The sequence below is a fragment of the Pectinophora gossypiella genome, chromosome Z (genome assembly GCF_024362695.1).
Source record: "Pectinophora gossypiella chromosome Z, ilPecGoss1.1, whole genome shotgun sequence".
Classification (NCBI taxonomy): Eukaryota; Metazoa; Arthropoda; class Insecta; order Lepidoptera; family Gelechiidae; genus Pectinophora; species Pectinophora gossypiella.
In genome coordinates, this window is record NC_065433.1 from 14,001,604 (window position 1) to 14,024,919 (window position 23,316).

A 23,316-nucleotide genomic window follows, 5' to 3' on the forward strand; every position below is an offset into this window, starting at 1 on the left:
AACGGTTTTTTTTTTTATTTCATGATGATGGTTCTTTGTAAGTACTACCGGTTTATAAATTCTAATAATAATTGTGAAGTATGTTGTGTTTTTTTAAAGTGTTTACAGTTGTATCAAAATAAAAAAAAACAACAACATAATATAGCATCACATTTACATCACTGAAGGGGTAGACAGAGAAGTGTAATAGTACTCTCACACCTCGCGAGCTACTTTTGTAGTCCTGTGTAATAGGAGGCGAGCCTTTTGCCATTAACCGTGCAAAAAATCTAGAAACCATGCGATATATATGATCCAAACATGACTTCACACTCATAAAGTCGAATTCAGTGGTTTAGAGCCCGCGCCTGGATTCGAACTCGTGATACTACAATGTAAGTCACGCGTTCTCCGAACAGGGCTATCACGGAGTCAGGATGATTTTTTTGTGATGAAACAATAAATTAACGAACACTAGTCGGACTCGCACTTGACCGCCTTTTTTATTTTATAACATCCCGCTGCTGGGCGCAGGCCTCCCCTACGTCAACTGAAAATGCCCTCGTATGGAAAAAAAGTCTTACAGCTAAGTAAGAACAAGTGTGTGTAAGTAAATCAACACTCTGATTGCCTTGGGCTATCGTATATTCTAATATGTCAGGAAGTAGGTATTAAATAATAATATAAAAATCAAAATAATCTCAACCGATTTATAACCCATAAATCGTATTCCAAAATCTCTTAAGAATTATAATAAATAAAACAGTGGATCCGGGGCGATCTCTATGCATGTAGAGCCAATATTAGGTAATAATTTGATTTATTGGTTTGGGCAAGGTGCGCGAGTCTAACGGCTCGCACGCGCCGGCGGCAACCCTCTGTAGGCTGCGCGTGATAGAATTCTGCCTTGGCAATTTTCTTATGCATGTGGAAAACTACTCGGGAGGCCCACGGTGATAAATGTGAAGGTATGAATAAATTTGCCCGTCCGAACCAAAATCTGAAGTGATTAGGTTCGACACCCAGGGCGAGTAGCAGGTGTACTTGACTTATTATTATAAATACTGCACCTGTGGCCATTTAGAATAATATATAAATTAGATTATTATTATAAAAAGCGTGTTAAAAAACAACTGTAATGTTTGTAAAGTACCTACTTAAATAAATAGTAACCGGGACCGACTGCTTAACGTGCCCTCCGAAGCACGGAATCATTTTATTTTTCGGACAATCGAGTGATCGCAGCCTAGAATGTTCTCATCAAATCGGGGACAGTTTCTCAATTTTGTTAGACGAGTCCACGCTGGGAATTGAACCCAAGTTCTCCAGATCGTAAATCCAACGTTGAACCACTAGGCCACTGAAGCCATTAGTAGCTTTTTTATGACGTGACAACTTACTTTTGAATTTAATATTTAGTTAGGATTATCCATATCGTTTGTTAGATCTGTAAAGTTGTTCTTGCCCATGAAAGCATAGTGCCTCGTATCTAGTGTAGAGCCTACTCGAGCCATCTGGTGTTCCTTCGTGGAACCGACAAACACTCCCGTGTGCGATGCAATTCACGTCGAACGAACGGAATACCACTCTAATAGGAACTGGACTTTTTCTTGATAATGCGTTTTTGCCTTTTTTTCAAAACCTGGATAGGTTTTGATCATTATCAAAAGATGGCTAACATATCTAGAATATACATAAGTATACTTACTTACTCAAATTTGTTCCGGGTCAGCATACAACACCGGGAGACAATGTCATCTTAACAGGTTAAATTAATTAAAAGCTGTGATTTACAAAGAAGTTATCGCAGCAATCATCAGTATGATCTCATCACACAAACGTTGCTAATAATTCGCAAAACGCGCGGCGTTTGATTGGTTCTGTGGATTATTGGCTTCTATTTGTATTGTCAATGTTTACGGCAATTTTATGAGCACTGGCGATTTTATTGCAGATCCAATTGCTATAGTTACGGATTTGATTAAGTAAAGCGAGCGTTATGTTCTGTTTGTCACTAAATTAGTGCATTTTATTACTCCTATAATATCTGAGAATATGGATCATTTCTACCAACTAAATATCTACTCGTATCCTCACGTTTCGACTGTTGTGGTGAGTTTGTTTTGCTCAAACTTTTAAAAAGTTACTTAATAAACATATTTACCTAAATATCTGGATATCTATTCCTGATTCATCTACAATCCTGATTTATAGAGTTATGAAGTAAGCCCATTGAATTGAAAAATACTTACTAGGTATGTAGGTACATGCCTATTTTACGTAAAACATTATATTTTTCTTATTGTTACAATACCAGAGGGTGCGAGACAATATTTAAGTATAGGTATCGATGGTAGGTATAGAGAATGCTAAACCCCTTCTCTATTTAATTATAAACTAAACTTAAAAATTAACGGCCACCGTGGTCTAGTAGTGGTTGAGCGTTGGGCTCACGAACCAGGGGTCCCGGGTTCGAATCCTAGTGGGGATATATCACAAAAATCACCTTGTGTTCCCTAGTTTGGTTATGACATTACAGGCTGATCACCTAATTGTCCGAAAGTAAAATGATCCGTGCTTCGGATGGCACGTTAAGCCGTTGGTCCCGGTTACTAGTTATTGATATAAGTACGTGGTCGTTAGTCGTTACACGAGGCATGTCAGGGGGCTTTGGCGGTTCGATAATAACCATGACACCAGGGTTGCTGAAGTTGGTAATCCATCTCTTAACCCACACGATAGAAGAAGATTTAATTATTTGGGTCGTTCTTCTTTTTTATCGACAATGATCTGTCTTACGTTCTGCTTTTGATAAGTTGTTTTAGAATTTTTTTTCATGTTTCCATTGTCCAAAAATATAGTTATCTTATTATACTCAAAATACAAGCAAAATACTAATCGGTTCCTCAATTAGTTATTAACGTAGCTTCATTGTTTTTCACAAAATTTTGTGACAGAGTGGTATATTGAAATGCTGTCTCCGATGAAAAGGGCCACTCTGTCACAATATTTTTTGGAATACGCCTGCAAAGAAAAGTATGTTACCAAGATAAAGAGAACCACTAAATAGTCCTTTACGGACAGATCTTTATATGATGTTTTAAAATATTTATTGCCGTTATAATTTTTAAGATGTTAAGTCCGATTAATTGGGAAATTGTCTTTTTATTGTCGATAAAAAAGAAGAACGACCCATTTATTATTTTGTGTTGTGATGTGAGTAGTAGGTTTGCTGTGATTGGCAACTTATGGCTTTCACTACTTGGCCGAATTCCATTCATAACTGAACCTGAACATGCACACAAACGAAGAATTTGCCTCGCTTTGTATACTGTTAATAATAAACAAATGATTAAAAAGTTTAAAGTCTCGAAAAGTAAGACGCGAGCAAAGTACCTACTAGAAGTATCTTTTTAGGGTTCATTAGGGTTTATTTTACTCCAGCATTTCATCAACCTTTATTAATAAAAACCTGTTATAATTAATTGGAATCGTTAAACAGAACGAAGGGTGAATCCCTTACTTACCCACTCGAAAACTCGAAAAAAGTGGTTCTTTTATTTGCCTTTAAGCATTGTTTAAGAGTTAGGGGAAACCCTCCCACAGTTATAGGAGAATTTTACTGACTCATTATCAGCTCTTTGCACTTTGTTTGCACATTCATTCTCAGTTAAATTGTACCTATTGTAAATATAATAAAAGAAGGTTGTATGATTATAGAGTTAAACATTATTTTTTTCTATTACGTGCTTAAGTATAGCTTTTATTATTTGACTAAGATAATTTTAAAAGTTCGTCATCTATTTTAGTGTGTCAATGAAGGTCGATGAAAGTTTATCTTACCAACACATGCCGTATGCTGGAGTCAAACGAAATCATTATATATTATGGTCGTGACATCGTGGTTGTGCATACTTATTTACACCAATAATACCTGGTACCTCCCATTTATTTGACTGTAATAAAAAAAATAAACAAGTTTCGTTGAAATAAAGATTTAATTACATTCGTTACATAATTATAATCATAATAATAAGAATTAATAGGTATAATTCTATAAATATCTATATAGAACATTTATTTAATATTAAGCGAATGTATTCGATTTGGTCACATTATTTTTAACTGTGATGTATGTCATTCTCTCTTAGGTACTTAATACGAGCCTCCTAACTATTGCTTCAAATGAATCCAGATCAGTGACCTAAAAGTACATTTTACAGGCTAAGTAAAAATCTAAGAAATTCATTGCTTGTTAGGTACTGTGGGAAATAAAGTTAGTATTATTGCTATGAAGAATGCTTAATACATAATATAAATAAACTTATGAAGCACTATTTTTCAATCGATGTGTCAGTTGCTTGGAAAACTGTCGATGCTCGAACTAGTAAGTCACAGATGCGGCTATGAAGCCAGCTGTAAATTATTTCACAAATAACTATTGTTAACAATCTATATAAGTACCAATTTTACTTCATCACTTACATAAATCCCTTTTCTCCATGGTCTGATAACTGCAGAAGAATATAAGTATACTTTGTAGCATTTTCTGTTTTACCGTTACCTAATATTATCCACATGACTAAAATCCAACATCAAACAAATGTCTACCCTTTAAAATATTATACGGGATCCCACGTTCGAAAGTGACTGATTTAAAAAATAAAATATTATTGAGAATATATTTATGTACATGTATTCTAATAATACTTTTAAACAATATTTATAAAGTTCGTATCGAAGTGTCCGTCAACAACATCGAATGTGGCGAAACCATACTAATTACTTTGTACAATCCTCGACAAATTAAAATAGAAAATCTACAAAACATTTTATGTACAAGGACAACAACAATAACCAAATCGACGTTTGTTAATCGATTATCCCTCAGTGTTTAACAAAAATAAACAAGATGGGCGCAGGTCACCGCGGACACGCGGGGCGCGGGCGCGGGAGGTCAGCAGAGGCCGGAGGGCCGAGTGCCGGAGCCCACGAGTGAGGCGAGCGCGGACCCTGGCCACTGGACACTTGCCGCTTACAACTATACAAAGCAAAATCTGGCACCTCAACTAGTCAATAATTTATTGCTGAAAGAAACCTATATATTCAAATTATAACGGAAGAACGAAGGAAATAAATTATTATTTTTCATACCTAAATACGAGTAGGTAATTAAGATTTTTATAGCAAACATATTTCAAGTTAGACATTCAACTTATAATAATAATTAGCTAAAACCAATTGTCATTGGATTCATTTTACACATAATTGCGCTTTTTTCTATTTAATAAATAATTTGGATCTCCAATTCCACAATATTCTTAATCTATAAAAATACTGAGCAATGTTGATTTCTTACAATGATTCGTTTTATTGCATAAGTACTAACTAATTAAGGACCAATGGATGTAAGTGGGTATATGTTCTTAATTACTTTTCATATTACAATTTTCCAATGTGTGCACGTTACCACGTTCTTTACTATGTGTTATGCGGATAAATTATATACTTATAAAGTACAGAACTGATTGTATTGCAATAGTCTATAAACAAATTCATTAATTTAATCAGCCAAAGTCCTATTTTCCTAGATTTGTTTTATTTTTAGAAGATCATAGAATGGAAACACTGTGCCACTGTGTGAATTTGACAGTCTCTAGAGGTTGATGGGCAGTGCAGCGACCCAGGTTTCCCGAGCTTTACCTGAAACAAGAAATACGAGAATAAGTAAATTTGTAAGTGGTAACTTATGTAAACCTATTCAATAAAACAGATTCTTCTATCTGTTGGATATCGTGCAGCATTTTAAGTCAATTCTATAACTATAAAAGGCACCTTTTAAAAAACAATAGCGGTATTTAAATTAACAAAAAAGAAGGCCCAGGCTTGATAGGAGTTTCGATTCTATCGCGGCGTCGCCGGTGCGAGCCCTCCACCGCGTTCACACATATTATCAACCAAAAAATAAAAAACAATCGAGATGAGGTGACGAAACGCTCAGTCTCATTATCTGAGAATTTATTAACGAATCGTCCGGACCGGAAAACCAAAACGTGAAAGAAATAAAAATTCGACCTCAGCCGCGGTCATCTAAGATTTGTACGGCGGCGTCAATGAAAAAAGAAGTCAAACAGGTTATTCGAGCGACCTGCGACTGAATGAAACAGAGGACCCAAGTGAGGATCAACGGATAAGAGGAAAGATTAGGGCCTTAAAAAAAGCAAAGCTGTAATGTAGAGGAGGTTGTTGTGAATGAAGAGGATCCATTGAAGTCTGCGCCCACGCACGCTCGCTTGCGTTATCGGGGCGACCGACACCGAGCCCGCTCCCGGCACTCGCCACTAATAAAATCAATATTAAACTTTACTTACTCTATAAAAAACTATTTATTTGTGTTAAATGTACAACGACTTAGAATGATAACATTATTATCTTAATTTAGCGGTGATTTTGTATAGTTTTTTTTAATTAATATAAAAAAGCATTAAAGTAAATACACAAGTGAATATCTTTTTGTGCACTGCGTTTGTGTTTAGTAGGTATGTAATACTAATTTGAATACTTAAAATGATATAAGTAATGTAATTTAAGAGGAAAGTCTGCTAACTCTTTCGGTTATTGTAGCGTTAAATTACAAAAGAATAAAGGCATGCTATAAGTAGAAAACAAAACTGTCGATGTTAATTTGTTCTTTTTGGGGCTACTTTAAAGAATGTCACGATAAGGAGTTATTTTTGCGTCGAAGAATTCGAGGGACAAAAAGGCGTGAAAACCAAAATAATACAAAAGGTTATAGAAGTGAATTTGTGAGCGTTTGACTAAAACAAAATTCTTTGCGAAACCGTCCTGTGCGGCGGTGTCGGCTCAACGATTTATTGTAATGAGCCGTAGATGCCGCTCCGTCTTCTAAGGAAACCATTGATTACTGCCAGAAGTATGCGGCCCCTGGTCATAGGAAAATCGCCACATCTTCACACGGTGCTAAGTTGCTTTAAAACTTGATCAAAAATGTTGTTAAAGACGCTCGTAAAATTAACAATAAGCAAAATAAGTACCATGTTTGTCGTGACTAAAATTATATTATTGTAAGGCAGTAGTTATGCAGATAGTTTAAAACCTATAAGTAAATGAACACACTGGGAATATACTTATGATATTATTTATAAGTACTTATATCGATTTTTGTCGTGAGATAATAGCTGGTGAAGTGTTTGTTCATGCACGCATAATTTGACGGTCATAGAAAAGAAGCTTTTTGTTGGCTAGGGTAACTTGATTTCTAACGTGAAATGCTAAGGTGTCCAGAAGACACATCATTTCCAATATTTGACTGCTTTTACGTTTTTACAAGCTGTGCATAGTGGTAGGTGTTAATTTGGGCAGGTCAGCTACACGCGAGCGTGTAGGCGTACGGTACGCGTCTCGGTGACACTGACAAATGACGCAAGATTGCAATCTCGCCCTCGCGCCGCCATCTCCCTCCGCCTCGAGTCGACTCCATTGTTTTCAATTACCGACATGACACCCCGGCGCGAGCCTCCGCAACTAAACCGCAACTCTGTTTATGGCTTTCTCTATATCTCTACTACGATCATCCATTTACGAGCGCGTTTCTCATTTACATGTGCATTTCGCGAGTGTTGGCTCCTTAATTTGAATCAATCAATAACTCACCGCTAGTGGTGCGCGGTCCGCTTTCAGACGGCCGACACGAAACCGTTGGGGTGTTGTAGTGAGCTGGAATAGGAAACATTCACTCTTTTCACGTGGTGAAGTCAAGATCTCAATAGACTTGTATTTTATCTAACCGACTGAATTTTAATACTGAGTTTGGTGTATTTTGCTACCTATATTGTATAGAATGTAAGCCTACGAATGTTACTAACTACCTAAAGTAACCCAGTCTATGTAATATGGATAAATGAGTAAAAAATATAATATTAACCTTTTATAAAATGGCTTGAAAGCAGCCGATCCTTCGTGGTGTGGCTGGTTGGGCTGATGGTTGTTTGCAGCGTGGTGGGGATTGTGGTAGGGGTCCCGCTGTGGCGACTGCTGGTGCCTCGGGAAACAATAGCCGGAGCCGCCGCCGCTGCCGAGCGGGTTGGCCACGCTCGGCACCTTCATGTTGGGTGGCGTCTGAGGCGGCGTGTCTGTCTGCACGTCGGGGAAGGCGGCGGGGTGCACGCACGGGTGCTGCCCGCTGTACTGGCCGCCAGGGAAGCCTCCGTAGCGGCCATAGGCGCCGCCTGCGGGGCTGGCAGCCGCAGTGGCGGGCAGTGCGAACCCGTTGGAGCTGCCGTCCGCTGCCGGCGCACGCTCCGGGCCCTGCCCGTACGAGTGCTGCGGCCACGGCTGCGCCGCCGGCGGTGGAGTCTTGCACGCCGCGGTGTCCGCCAGCGACCATATTTTAGGTTTTGAAGCTGGGATTGGCACTCCGCAATCCGAAGAGGCTCGTTTCGATTCTTCCTTTATCCCGTAGCCGAGTAGTTGATGATGCATGCCTTGCAGCAATTCGTCGCTCTTCCGCTCCTCATCTGTAAAGATAATCGTAGTCATCGATCATATTTACGTCCGACCCGCGTGAACACGCGTGAGCACACATTATTGCAATCAGATTAATCGGCACAACCCACACTATAACTAATGTAACAGCAATAAAATAAGCTTATTTTTTCCCTGTTAAACCAATACTAAGCAGATTGAATCAGTGTGACCATTACAACCGGGACGTAAGTTTCAACTCATAAGATGCGGAATGGTCGGCTCCCTCCAGAAAAGTCGTGTGAAAATACGTTAGGCGTGCAGTGACCCATTCGTTAAGTGGTTATCCGATTAGCGAAGTGAAAATACCACTTTGGGGCGCGACTCCCCTGCCGCGGGCGCTGCGTTGTCGATCCCTTTCGTATTTAAGCCGAGCATTTATTTCGCATTTCCTGGCGCGCCCTGCGGCACCGCACTCCGCGGAATGCTCGCTGCGACACAATTAATGGTCAACCTCGCTTCTCGTTCGGTCTTAGGTACATTTTGACCGTGCCGACTACATCTTATTTTATTTCAACTTTATCGTAATACAATGAGTAGTCCTTAATATACGACTACTACTACAAGATTTTAAAGATCAAACAAACACAGCAGATGATTTCGTTGCATAAAGAATTAAAAGATCGTTTTAAATTTTAATAACGATAGAGTAACTTAATCTCACGTTTAATTTTTTTTATGGTGTTGTACAATTACACAAAAATGTTTATTCAGCAAAATTTTATAAAGCCCTCAGTATTATCATAATGCCATTTTCCGTTGTAAAGTGGGTTTCGGCGGGCGCAGGGCGGGTTCGGTCAGGGCAACTAATGAAATTCAGAGGCCCGCGAGACGAGGCGGCGCGGCGCGGGAAGGGGCGACCGCTCGACTTCATTCTCTTTATTCCATTTAATACTGACTGCTCCTAGCTTTTAAGAGGGGTTATCCGCGTTGCCCTTCACAGGATAAATAGGGATGCCACTGATACTTTGCGCGAAGATATTTATCCGGCAAATTGTTTTAATTTTCATTGTATTAATCTAATAAGCACCCACAATGGTTCAAGATAAGAGACATTGGATAATTTTGTAATGTTTTATGCCGGAAACATGTTTACTCCCTCGTTGAGGCAATTTGTGATGAGTTACTTCAGTCTTAGCAAATTCCTGATTAGATTTAAGTATAAACATATAGAAATAACGTAAATTCGATTGTTATTATTTTTATTGTCTAAAGTATCTACCTAAATTAACAAACAGATAAGTAGATAGATCACTCAAATCTACATAATCTACTTATTTCTAAAGATTTGTTTCTTACCGCAGAATAGGTTATTTCTTCAAACCATTTCCTCTTATCTTTAAGGAATAATTTGATTTTCGATTACTTACAGAGATGATAAAAGAACTAAACCCACATAGATTGAAATAAATGTATGTGTGTAACAATGGTTAGTTTAGGAAATCCTCTATAAATATTTATCAAACAAACCAAGGGCAAGCCCATGTCCGGATATGCAAACTATAGATTTTTCTCGAGTGCAGGCGACAAGGCCGCAGGGCGTTCGCACATCCATTACGAGGTGTACAGTCGCTCATCGATGTAGTAAAACCACGCTTCTAGTCGCTACCGCTCTTGCATAATGGCGAAAATAGCACACATCTGATGTGTGTTAGAGTGATAGACTGTATAAGTGTGGAAAAAATGGTACTTCGTTTGATACTGTTGAGTGGTTTCCCCTTCAGCCAGCGCGCCGGGGGCGAGTGAGATATAATGAAGAGCGTCTCGGCGAGGGTAGCAGGGTGCATGCGGCTGCATCTCGCCTCGTGCCGCGTGCCGCACTCCTGCACTCTAGTGCAGCGTCACTCAGCTGAGCCTCTGCGATTTATTACTCCTTCGCCCCGTTGCTCACTTGTTTGTATTACTTCTGTACTCGTTTTCCATTAACGCGCGCAGGATTAATATTTTGTTTGCGATGCGTGCGCTTACGACAAAAATTAACATTTATTGGTGGGGTCCGAAAATGAAGCTTTTATTCATGAGTGGCTTAACGCGGGATAGTTCTGGATGTTTGTTTACCGACGCCGGTCTAGGGATCGCGTGTGAAAGCTTTTATATTGGCCGTGTTTACTGTGACTTAAAATGATATATTACACGTCGCGAACATTGACATTTCTGTAAAAGAATGGTTATGTATGTAGATTGAGAATTGTTATGGTTTATTTGTTCAGATTTGGTATTGTTTGCAGGCTTAGCGAATTCACGTAGGATTTTGGTGTTTTTAACTATGAAAATTGGAATTTATGAAAATATATTTAGGAAAGAATTAACTAAAATATTTTTTACTTATAAAAGTTGTATTATTGACGTACCGTTAGGCGGTAAGATACCTATTTATACAAAGAAATATCCTCAGTGCAATGGGACTTACAATGGAGATAAATAGTGTCGGTATAAAATCCATTCTTTGTTCAGTTTGAAGCTAAATGAAGTATATTACAGATTAAAATTTTGATTGTTATATTCATATCTATCATGTAGAAATATTGCATGCGGTTACATAAACCAGAAAGTGGATATAAAAGTTCCAAAGTTTTTAAATAACTTTTTTTTTAAATAACTTGTTAGATTATGTTTTGCTAAACATTAAGTACAAACCTACGTATGTACAAATTATTTTCAACATTAGTTTCCGAAAAATCTTAAGGCAAAATATGTTGTCATACACCCAATGTCGCATTTTTTATTTAAGTAGGTAATGTAAAATAAGCTTGAAGTCCTCTCGACGGCTTGGTTCCCATAAAACATCTCAACACTTGGTTAATTATCGACATTTTGTGCCCCCAAGTGGTGTTGTTGTGGCAGCCGAGACGGCATTGAAACCACGAATTAAGTACACTTCTGTCCTAACAATAGCGGGCTTCATTAGTCGACGTATGCCGCGCGTTACCCGTGGCGCGCGTGACGCCCTCGCGCGCCACTTCCATTAGCCCCATGAAGTTTGCAATGAAAACACTTCACTCCTAAAATCATCTTTATTACAATAATGTCCGTTTATATTTTATGTGTTCTCGACAACCGAGACTAACAGCTGCACTCGCAGTTGTTCGATTCTAAAACTAAGTACCTACTCATATCTGGCTTTTATTAGTTTCGGGTGTATAATGGTGTCCTTCAAACATAATAAAACTTCCTAGTAAAAATGTTTTGCATCCTGTAAAAAGCCTGTGAATCTCCTGTAAAAAACAATATATAACAAACACGACGACAAAGGCCGCAGTGAAAAAAGGTTCCACATTCAATTGGAACACATTATAAATCCCCGAAAGAGTACCTACTTACTTACGTTCCAGCGGAATATCCTCATAAAAGAAACGATCCACGAACTCGACAAATCCTTTGGCAAGAACATGAAGTAGGGCAGATCGTCAGACAAGCCGAACGCGACCTCTACGCGTCGCCCCGTTGTACCGACGAACGGAAGAAGCTTTATATGAAATTTGGGCGCTGGCGCCGCCCACTTTACTACGAATAGGAAATCCGGGAGCGAGGAGCGGTTACGCACAGTTACACGCCTGAGACCTCTTCCCCCGCCGCCCCGCGCCCTTCCTCTGTACGCACACCCTCCGGCCCTCATCCACGTTATGCCAATTCAGTCAACGATTTATAAACCGACAAAATTAAAGCATAGGTATTTGAGAACCGAAGCAATTTAAACACGAAAACACATGTAAACTGTATTGGTAGAAAATTAGTGTGCATGGATAATTTACTGTCAGTCGCATTAGCTGTAGGTACGTATATCAATCAGACAACATGACATTACACTCGCAATGCAAGGGAACTAAAACGAACAGTGTTATGATACAGGCGCTATAAATAGGCAACATTCGACTGCCAATCTTCTAGTTTCTTTTACAGAAAAAGAGTATTCTTACAGAAAATACTCATGATTGCCAGTCGAGTGTTACACAACAAGGAGAAAACTTAACGCACCTTTGTGAGTTTTATTTTTTTCTTCCTGGTCGTCTTTATCCTTTTCTTCGTCGGAGAGCATAGTATCATCGTCATCGTCTGTCTTATTCTTGGGTTCCCACGTCATCTTGTTCTCCTTCTTGAGGCGGCGGCGCGCGTTGGCGAACCACGTGGACACCTGCGTTAACGTCATCTTGGTGATGATCGCGAGCATTATCTTTTCCCCCTTTGTTGGGTAAGGATTTTTCTTGTGTTCGTTCAGCCACGCTTTTAAGGTTGCGGTAGATTCTCGAGTTGCATTTTTTCGCCTGGCAGCTAAATCGTACCCAGCTCCGTATCTGTTAACAAACACAGGTTTATACATATACCTAATTGATAAGTGCACATTGCGCTTCCGGCCTCATACCATTCGCCTCGCAACGTGTTTTGGAAATGAAACAGAGCTACATTGTAAATCTTGCTTGAATATTTTCGTTACTTACACCATTACTTAATTTATAGGAACCGGTGACAATTGGTATTTTTAACAGTTACTAACAACAATACAAAAGCATAAAATCATTACCGAGTAGTTTCAGCAAGAATGTAAGTATTATTTAAATTATGTTACCCATTTTTACAATAGGCAAATTGTTGAAGAGAATTATCCTATCACCAGCAACAAAAATAAAGCTATCGCTGTGCTGAGCGGTATTCGATACACTTTTTAGGGCTTTCTGTCCCATTTGCATCCGCATTCTAAAGGTAATTGTGGCGAAACGTTCCATTCCCCCCAGCGGCATTCATACCTGACTTCGATTTTCTCGTCGACATGACAAAGGCGCGGTCTGAGGGGCCCAATAAATAGGCTTCGAGCGTGAAAATAGTTAAAAAATGGCCCCGAACCGTTTGATGTTCAGGCAAATTGCAACGCTGAGGGCGCTGTTTAGAGTTTACTGTTGGAATAACACGTTGAGATTTTCACCGCTGCGATATTCGTGACGGGAATGTGATTTGCCAAAGTGACGCTATTTGTTACAAACTGTAAACTAAACCTCGTCCCGATTGAATGAGTGGTCTGTTGTAAACGAAAAAGGGTAAGAAATTGGCAGTATTATTTTTAATATTTGCAAATGCCGTTGAGAAAGAGACCGACCGAATAATGCAGTAAAATAAAAGATTGTGTCGTTTATTTAATGGTTTTTTGCGTCTTATTTATATGTTTGGCAAAGACAATAGCAGAGTATTGGATGAATATAGGGCGGTCCGTTGCACCTCGGTTGCAAGTGCAGGGCGGTGCAGCGCAGGCGTGGGCAGTGAGCGTGGGCGTGCTCGGCGCCAATCGATCGCGGCGCCATCTTGCGCGCCGGCCACCACCGTCGCCGGTAATCGCTCCAACACCGTCACCCGACCAGTCAGTTCGCGCACGTTCGTCAGACCAACTTACGAGTTTAATAGAAGCGTGATAAAAAAAACGTCTCGAACGAGGTTTGCGTATAAAACGAAAGCAGAATCGGTTCGACTTTACAACAACAAAAGACCGTAAAAACTAAACTTCTCGATAAAATGAATAAAAGAGAATTCGTTATTACAAACTTTTTCGCGTTAATGAAAAACTTGAATAAAATTTTAAAAAGTAAGTAAATATGTTAAAACTCTTGTCGAGAATGCACGCAAACAAAGCCTCTGAAACCAAACCACATTAGTTTGAACATGAATAAGCTCTTCAGAAATCTGTGGCGGTTAGCGACGACACGACAGCGTTGCGGGTTGAGAAAATATAGCGCTTAATATGCTGAAATGTTTATATTATGTAGAATTATCGACGGTTGGGCTGTGCTCAGCGCCACCACCGCTGCAAGGCTCGTTGGTAAGCTTTCTAATTAATTTAGACAGTCCACTTACTCGTCGCGTCGCCCTGTGTGAACACATGCACTCGGTTTGAAGAACGATACACTTTCATGGGCGGAAATACTTTGTGTCTTTATTAATTTCTGGAACGATGGGTTATATTTGTAGCTTTCTACGTCCTTTAAATAAAACGTTTCGTTTAAAGAGTATACTTAGAAATACCTAATTCACAACGATTGTTCCGTTGAATTCCTTAAATAATGATATTTCCTATTGTACGTATGGGTAGATAGTAGGTCCTAATCATTCTAACAAATGCATAGAAAATAATACTTCTTCATTATTATTTGTAAGTAAAAAAAATAAGTTTGTAGTTGCGTTTCTTCAACAAATACTGTTTGCAAGATTTTACTAAAAAATATATATTTATGCAATCATGTTAATTTCTAACTCCACCTGCTCATATGCCTACTATTTATGTAGGAAAGAAGGTTTTTAGTATTTACGGTTTTTGAAAGTTGTATGGAAGCATTCCGAGCGAGAACAAGCAGTGCTACATATAATTTGCGCAACGCATTCAATTCGCGGTATCGAAGGTTTACGATCTGCCCGCTTGGGGGAATTGCGGCCTCTACGTGCCCTCCCCGTAAACCATACCGCTATGTACGAATACACATACATAAGTAATGCACCCCATCCCCCTGAGGGAGGCTCGGGTCGTATTAGAATTAGGATTCGTAACAGACGTGCCAGTGGAGTAGGCGTTCTAAGTGCGGGATTGTTGCGTTTGTTTTGTCATTGTAACGCTTTACACAACAATATTGCTTACATAAGTAACTCCAGTCCTTGTATCTTTGTCATTAAATGCGTTTGATTGAATGGTGATTGAAGTGTGACGTATGTTAGTCGTTAGACTCATCAATTACACAGATTACTGAACGCTTCACGACTCCGGTTAATGCTGTGGCGCCTCAATGCGATTAATTATTACACACTAACAGATTTATTACGTAACACTTGATTGGACTCATGCAATATATGTATATAGCTTGTTAAAGTGACCGTTATCTGTAATATCTATTCGTAAATATAGGTCTAATCTAACTAAGTAATTATAACCAGTAAGTATAAAATATAAGTACTTTTCAAAAGTAGTATTTGATTTAGGTAACATTATTACAATACTAAGCTAACAATCATAAAACTACTGTCACTTTATATAGTTAAAAGAAAGCGTACTTAAGTGTAGTCTACGATACAGCACGGCGGCGTCCTAATAGGCGTTTCTATTATACGCCTTTTCAGAGCCGGTAACAAACTCTCTCGTCACAAATGCAAGTGTCGTCTGAATGCCGCGTCTCGTTAACAAGCACTCCTTATTTGGTTTATTTAAAAAGTAACAGCCCAAATCGTTGGCACACAAATAATTCCCTTAGACCGTGATACGCTCCGGGCACAGTAATTTCCTGCGTATTTTGATCTCAATGGTGCGGGACAAGTGCTCCCTCGTCTCTTTTCTCTAATTTTTGTACGTTTTCTGTGCTCGAGTCTTGTGTTAAAAATAGCTGAGTAATTTTTCATTTCAGCGCGGCGGGCGTGGCAGATTACAGGCTGTTCCAAATAATACGCCAACGGTACTTAACTGAAGTGCGCCTAAAGTCGCGGCCAACTTTTGTTGCTCTCTACACTTTTCACCGTACTTGTTTCTTTATACGGCTATTTATTCCACCGACTAACTTATTGCGGCCCCGCACGTTTTATAAGACTCTTACGATTTTTTTTTTCATAAAAATGAATATACAACAATTTTGTTGGCAGTTGTAAGGGTACCTACTTAATTACATTTGCAAGTGAATAAGTTTTATAGCTTCACGACAACTGTTGAACGGGGATAACTTTTTGTTGTAGTTTCGCACCTTAAAATGCGATTGTGTAGACTCGTTCACACCCACAATGAACAATTTCCCCAGTTAGATATTCGTTTACGGCCGGTGTCACAGACGAGCATCCTATGTGACTAGAGCGGTGAACAATTGCACGCGCCGGCGAGGGCGCGATATATCACGATGTATTTCCGTGCGCGTAGCACGTCCCATATCGCTACGTCTTTTTTACGCATAAAAACTAATGTCGCCTCTAATTATTTTTAGATTACAACACACCGCCTGCTATATATTAAGTCGAGCGGAGCCGGATTGTCAGCATAACTTCGCTTTGATGTATCATGATTTGTTTTTATTTTCAGACGGTTTCAGCGTGATTCATGGACGGATAAATTTCAAGTGCGCAGTGAAACTTCTATTTAATTGATGCGTCCCCATAATACATTGTTATGACATTGTTATGATGACTACCGCCAGTTTTATTACTATATTTTACCGGTAATTTTAGATGGGTTTTTGGTTTATTAAAAAGAAATTAGCTGCCGCATAAAGTTATCTAAACAAACAAATTCAATCGATGACTTGTCAATGAAAAACTTAATAAATCAAGTGTTTATTTATTTATTGCAAAGTGGATGCAGAGTAATATATCATTGGCTTGTAAAGTCATTCGTCTCTATCACTTCATGTGATTTTGCCGTGAGGTGAAATTAGATAAAGAATAACCAAGAATGGTTATAGAGTCACATTTGTTGCATATTTGTCCTTGCACACAATACGATATTATTACACAGCTTGATTATGACATAATATTTTACATATCCACTTTGTAGAGCAGAGTACAACAACTTAGTCGTACCGTCACATTGTTATTTACCTAATTGCTTCACTTCTCAGGCAAGTTAAGATTTGAAATTATACTTAACGGTAAGTAGATACTTACATTTTAGAAGATCGAATTTAAATTCGATTTATGTATTACTTTTATTTAATGTTATACGGAAAGTAGGAACCTTCCTACTTAAACACATATTTTTTTTCAATTGTCAATCAAGCTCCGATAACTAAGTTTCTATTCAAATTTGGGAAACTTAAGATAGGCTCATGAAAATGTGGCTCTGTTTCTGCAATTTGTGTAAACACGCGCGAAAATAGCTATTGGGGTAGGTACATTTGCACAACATAACAAAATTCATTAAAGTCAAAGTGAGTCGCCAAATACAGCATGAGCCTTTCGCATTGCAATCTATTAGAGAGATAAGTCTCGATAGGGAGGTATTATGTTAATCCGCTAGCGCGCCGCGGCGTGGGCTTTATCTAAAGTGGCGCGGGCGATGGACTGCTGGGGTCCTAGGACCCTGGGGACTTACCCGTAGGCGGCGAGCGTAGGGTCGTAGGGGTAGTAGCCTCCGGAGGGCTGCAGGCCCGCAGACGTCCAGGCCGACATCTCGCCGCCGCCCTCCTTTAGCGCGTAAGGGTTGCTCTGAAACACCACACGACACAATAAGCGAACAAGCCGACGATACAACAACAGTCGACAATTAAATTGTACTCATTTCAACGACACAGATTCCTTCAGTAAGTAAATTGTAAGTATTTCAAACAAGTTCAGTATTTTTCATAAAATATTGTTAAAGAATCATTTCGATTTTGTTTAAAAAAAACTTATTGGACATTATGGCCCTATCCAGTAGTAGAAGAATCACATTCCACACAATCTAATGGCTGTAGATTTTTTTTTAAGTGAATGTACCAACACAATTGAAAATGCAAGCAATTTGTATATTCAAAGTTGAATTTTTGAAGTTTGCACTTGATCAGAACAGAAAAACTTTAAAAGCAGATTTCACGAATGTTAAGTTTTATAACTTAACCCAGCGTCACCGTCAAAGTTAAATGTGTTAATTATTATTTTTTACTTGAATTACCCAGATATACTTTGCAACATCAATATTTCTTTCCATACCAACATACATAAACTCACGTTTGCTATCCCGAATGGAGTGGGCAGCGAGAGAAATATACCACAAAACAATAATGGCTAAACTCAAGTTCAAGTACTCAAGTCTCTATAACTAAGCTCGTGTAAGCATAAATCTCAACGCATAATTCCTTTCAGTCAATCGGCCTAACAATTACTCCCGACTCGAATTTAATTAAAGTTAACTTAATAAAAGGGAATAAACTCACGAACAACAATAAACGTCCCGAGTGTACGAACTGACATATCACTAGCGTATTTGCATAATGTATGGATACAGAGGGGAAAACTATTAAGGCATACGCACCCTCGACGCGTGATAGTTGTTTAACTGCGAGCTAGTGAGTGCGGAGGGCAGCCTGCACCTAGAGCTACCCTCCTTCACTCAGATATTCGCATACATTAGGAGCAACTAAATTAAAAGTGTGAACGATAACTGACAACCCCTGTGTCGTCCCCCATTGCGTTTTGCTCCGACTCCTCTGATAATAAAATGAAAAGCATTATGATACATATGGAGCACTGGTTGCGACCCACGATAACTGAATAAAAAGAGCAAGCTTATTTTGCTCCCTATTGTAAAGGAGAAAAGTGATGCGGTGTATTGTCGTAATTTTTCTTTCCCTGTAATTTAATGTCGACTTAAACTAGAATGAAAAGAATATGCATGAGATTTTGCCCTAATGTAAAAATTTACACTACATTTTTATGTATCCTCATTTACATTTACCTTTGTAATTTAAGTAATCTATTTTAGAAATAGATATCTACTATATTATATTGTTACCAACACTGAAAAAAATAATTGTTCATAAATTATTTAAAACAAAATAGTGACTATACAATTTTGTATTATCGGTTTAGTTAACAAATAGTAAAGCTTAATACAATACTACAAAATAGTTAATATACTACAAAGATCAGTTAGTTTTCTAAACTACAAGTACCTAACTAACCAAAGCTTTTTTTTTCAGTGAATTCAAAGCTTTTAGCGTGCATATGTAATAATACTACGCACAGCTCAATATCATTAATAGGTAAGTAAGGTGAAAAATATTATATGACCTGTTTATGTGTGATACATACATTGTTCATGTTTATATTTTTGTTACACGAATGTAAAAAAACGTATAAACTATAAACACTAGCATCGAAGCATAACGCCACTAAAAAGGAAAATAAACAGACATTAACATTCCTTATTAGCATTCTAACTATTGTGAGATAATAGCTTAATTACTGTTCTAGACCGGTAGTTTTACTTGTTCCAGCTAAATAGCTCGTTTGTAGGTTTCATTGCTCAGACAAATTGTCTACTTGTCATTTGTAGTTGCAGTTATTAAATGTGACGTCATTTACCGTTTAACTATTGAACGATCACTCCTGCGCAGAGTTATTACATAATATTTAATTGAGTTTTATAATGCGCACTTAATTTTTGATAAATCTATGTGTTACTTATAATGAAGACATTCTCATTTCGAATTGCAAAACTGACGATTTCACAGTTTATTTTCACAATGTGACGTGATACCTATGAATTAAGATAGGGTTACGTGTAAGAAGTAATTGACAATTAAAGTGTGAATGCTTAGTTACAATTATTTTTAATCATTAATCTGTTTGACTTGAATATTAAGAATTCTATTTATTTTTCGTTATAAATAAAAATAAATTGGAAAGATGTGTTGTACGTCGTTAATATCTATCATTGGAAACATTTTTTTGTCTCCCCAGCCAAATAAGCCTGTGACAAATTCGTGCAGGCAACTCTTTTGTGCGCGGGTAAGATAAAAATTGCGCATTTTCGTGGCCGTGACAGGGTAGTGCGGTTCCCTCGGAGGTCGGAGGCCGCTAACTATGACTGATGATTGTCTCGCCCCTAGCATTAGCGACTCGAGAGGCACGTGCCTGCCCGCCCATTAATGATACTGATTGCCTATATTACATATCTATACCTTACCTTTGTATCTCGCCCTCAAAAAATTTGGTACCTACTTATGAAAAAACATAATTTCAGCATGACTATTAATGAAAGATTTGAAACGTTCTGCATTTGTTAAGTGACAAGACAAAGCCAATAATATATTTTCATTTACCTTGAAATTGTGAAATGAATTATAATAGACGTGTAAGTAAGTACCTAGCTACTATTTTTACGTAATACACACCATTGTTTTGGCTAGGGGATGGTCACTACGTGATAAAGCTCATTTATTAACCCTTAAAAAATGTATCCGGGCCAATTCGTCCCCCTTTTCCGTAAGACTGAATCTAACAACATTTTAATCAATTCTCCACAGAGTTCGCGAGTCAGCGCGCCAGATAGACTCATTACACCAACCCCAAATAAATATAAACAGTAGCGGAAGGGGCCAGCCCCACTATTAACGTTATTCACACGCGTCGCTAGATCTATAAATAAAAGCCAACTAGGACAGCCGCGACCCTAGAAACAAAAAAAGACAAAGTTCACGTTCGAGTGATCGGTGCGGTTCATAAATAAGGCTCGTTTATTTCATTGCATTAAACTGGTGATAAGTTATTTGACGGTTCATAAATTCGTACCCCATCGCTGGAGTTTGGAGTACGGCGAGTGCGGGCGCCGGCGGCCCGCCCGAGGCGCCGCGTCGGCCCGCCGCGCTGCCAAAACGACGTCACTTCATCATTCCTCCGCTCGCCTTTCTGGCTACTGTACGCAGTAAAGGCTTTGATTTTACCCGCTTGCCTGTCATGTTTGGTAATACTATTTTCTGCTCTATAAAGTCTATGACTGTTTCGCTGCACAATAAATTAAGTAGGTACCTTCTGCGACTGCAATTACGACACTTCAAAGCAAATACATACGAGGTGCATATTCACTTTAGGAATATGACTAAAATTAAAAATCTTAACTAGCAGAAATGAACTCGTAAATATAACTCACTGAAGATATCCTCTTTTTTCCGCAAAATACTTAATATTATTCGTGCAATAAAATAATAACAGTACCGAGCGCGACTAGCAAAATCTGAAAGTGAATTGTAGCGAGTGGGAAAAAAATGACTCTAAGTGGATAAAGAGCGAACACAAACGAAAAAGTCATTTCATGGCGCTCGGTGGTGACGCAACTCAAAGCCAACAAGCAATTGCAATACCTATTCCATCTGTTTTAAGGATTGTATTTGCGGAACAAGAAATCAACGTGGCTAAGTTCAATAAAGCTTTCCCCCAAATAAGCCATAAAACGAGCGGCACCGCGCCCGCCGCCGCCGCGCCCGGCCGCTATGCGGAGCTGTGTTCCCGTTCCAATTATTTGTTTGTGGAGGCACAATAATTTTATTTTACGTTTTATTTAACATTTATTTCGTTACGGCAATTTCACGGGTATCAAAGAATTGCTAGATTGTGATTTAAACGAAATTGGTTATTTTCCACTTCGAGGACTAAACGTTATTTCGCTGGTATCGAGTTAATATTATTTTATTATGCATGATATTGTTTTCTTAATCAGAAACATTTCATTTTTACAACACGCTTTTGCGAGTGATTGGCTATTATTGGAAATTAAGTTGTTCGCTATGATTAGGATTTAGAATCGTTATTATGTTTTCAAATCGTAAACTTATGAACATAATACGTACATAAGCATATAACAAACTGGTCAGAAAATAATTTCTTAGTGGTATTGATGAAATTGAACGTTAGTTTTACGAGTTTTAGCGGAACCGTCAAACGGAATGATCTGTCATTCATTAGTAGTCAGTAAGTATACCTAAATAGGTATATTTTCATAAGTTTTGGAAGATCTTGACTAATAACGAGTACTTACGTATGATTCGAAGCATGTGGTAGAAAGTTAATGATAATTTCCAAAACCGAGAACAGATTTGGAGAGTTTAACGTAATGGAGTTCTATCACTATAAATAAATAAACAATAAACCTGGATTAAACAAGTCAATTGGGGCTTGGGCGGGAGACAATGTGCGGTCACGTTTAACTGCCGAACCCGACGGTAACCGATCGCGGCCGCCGTAATTCAATGATCGTAAACGCTCGCAATGATATCAATTAGACGGGGCCCGGGACCGATAAAGCTCCGCTTTAATTAGGAGAACAAACAACAGACGGTCCTTAATGAGCCGTGAGCGTATGGAGGGCGAGAGAGGTAATTAGGTCGGGGGAGACGGCACAGCCCTCGGCGATCAATTATTGAGTCTCCGTGATTGATTCGGCGCGCCCGCCGCGACGGCCGCGGTTCACGCCGCCACCTATTGCGACCGCCGCGCCGCGCGACCACACCGCGACCTCACTCTTAATCCCGACTCGGGCCGCAGCGGCGCAACCTTTACCGATAATACCCTCAACTTATTCAACTCGAGCTCCATCACAAACCGCAATAAATTACTCTCCAACCTAATTATCACAAGTGCCACGATCTTCTTGGAAATTATTAAATTAAATCAATATTACAGCCTTATACCATATTATAAATTAACGAATCAACGTTCAATGAGACACGTCAATTCAAAGGAGTTTCCGGCCCCCATTTATTATAACGTATATTATCTGATGTCTTGCTAATAGCCATCATCGAAGGGTAAAACGCAGCTGTAAAGCCCGAACTTGCGTTAAGTCGCGTATAAATTATCTACAAAATAAGGACATTATAAACCATTTAGAGCAATAACCTATTCTAAACTGAATATAGCAATAAATAAATTGAATAAATTATTATGTATTATTTTGTTACGAGAATAAAATGTTGGAGGTGTCAGTGTTAATGGTCGGGCAGGGAAGTCGGGGAGGTCGAGAGAAGAGGACAATGCGCCCCCGGGGCGCTTTTGTTGCCACGGATTCCCTGTCCGTGACATCTGTCCGGATCGCTACAATAACTCGCAAAAAACTCACTCCAAATTTACCAACTGTAAAGCGTCTCACCGCGATTATTTTCCGCTGAATATACAATGCGAGTGCGCTACTCTGCGAGCGGAGACTTCTTCATCGACGCCATTGTTGCTGCTGACGTATCATTTATTTAGGTCTGAATTAGAGCCGGCGCCCCGGTGGTCGTATCGTCGATCACCCTGAGTTTCATAACAAACACTGTCATAATATTATAAAAGGGCGTTAAATTTTTCCATTTGAAGGCAATTGTGTCTCTT

General features: G+C 38.8%; 1 protein-coding gene across 3 annotated transcripts in view; it reads right to left on the reverse strand.

Moving 5' to 3' along the window:
- Positions 1 to 3,958: 3,958 nt before the first annotated feature.
- LOC126380694 (homeobox protein araucan) overlaps positions 3,959 to 23,316 on the reverse strand; it is a 77,701-nt gene continuing 58,343 nt past the window's right edge. For 2 of the 3 annotated variants that reach the window (XM_050030274.1, XM_050030275.1), the window contains exons 3-7: positions 17,561 to 17,673; positions 12,499 to 12,815; positions 7,925 to 8,516; positions 7,654 to 7,716; positions 3,959 to 5,682 (exon numbers count right to left, since the gene is read on the reverse strand). In XM_050030274.1, the coding sequence (XP_049886231.1) occupies positions 7,677 to 7,716; positions 7,925 to 8,516; positions 12,499 to 12,815; positions 17,561 to 17,673 (1,062 nt within the window). In that variant the 3' untranslated portion in view covers positions 3,959 to 5,682; positions 7,654 to 7,676. The remainder of the gene's footprint in view (positions 5,683 to 7,653; positions 7,717 to 7,924; positions 8,517 to 12,498; positions 12,816 to 17,560; positions 17,674 to 23,316) is intronic. The other variant, XM_050030276.1, reaches the window with a different exon arrangement.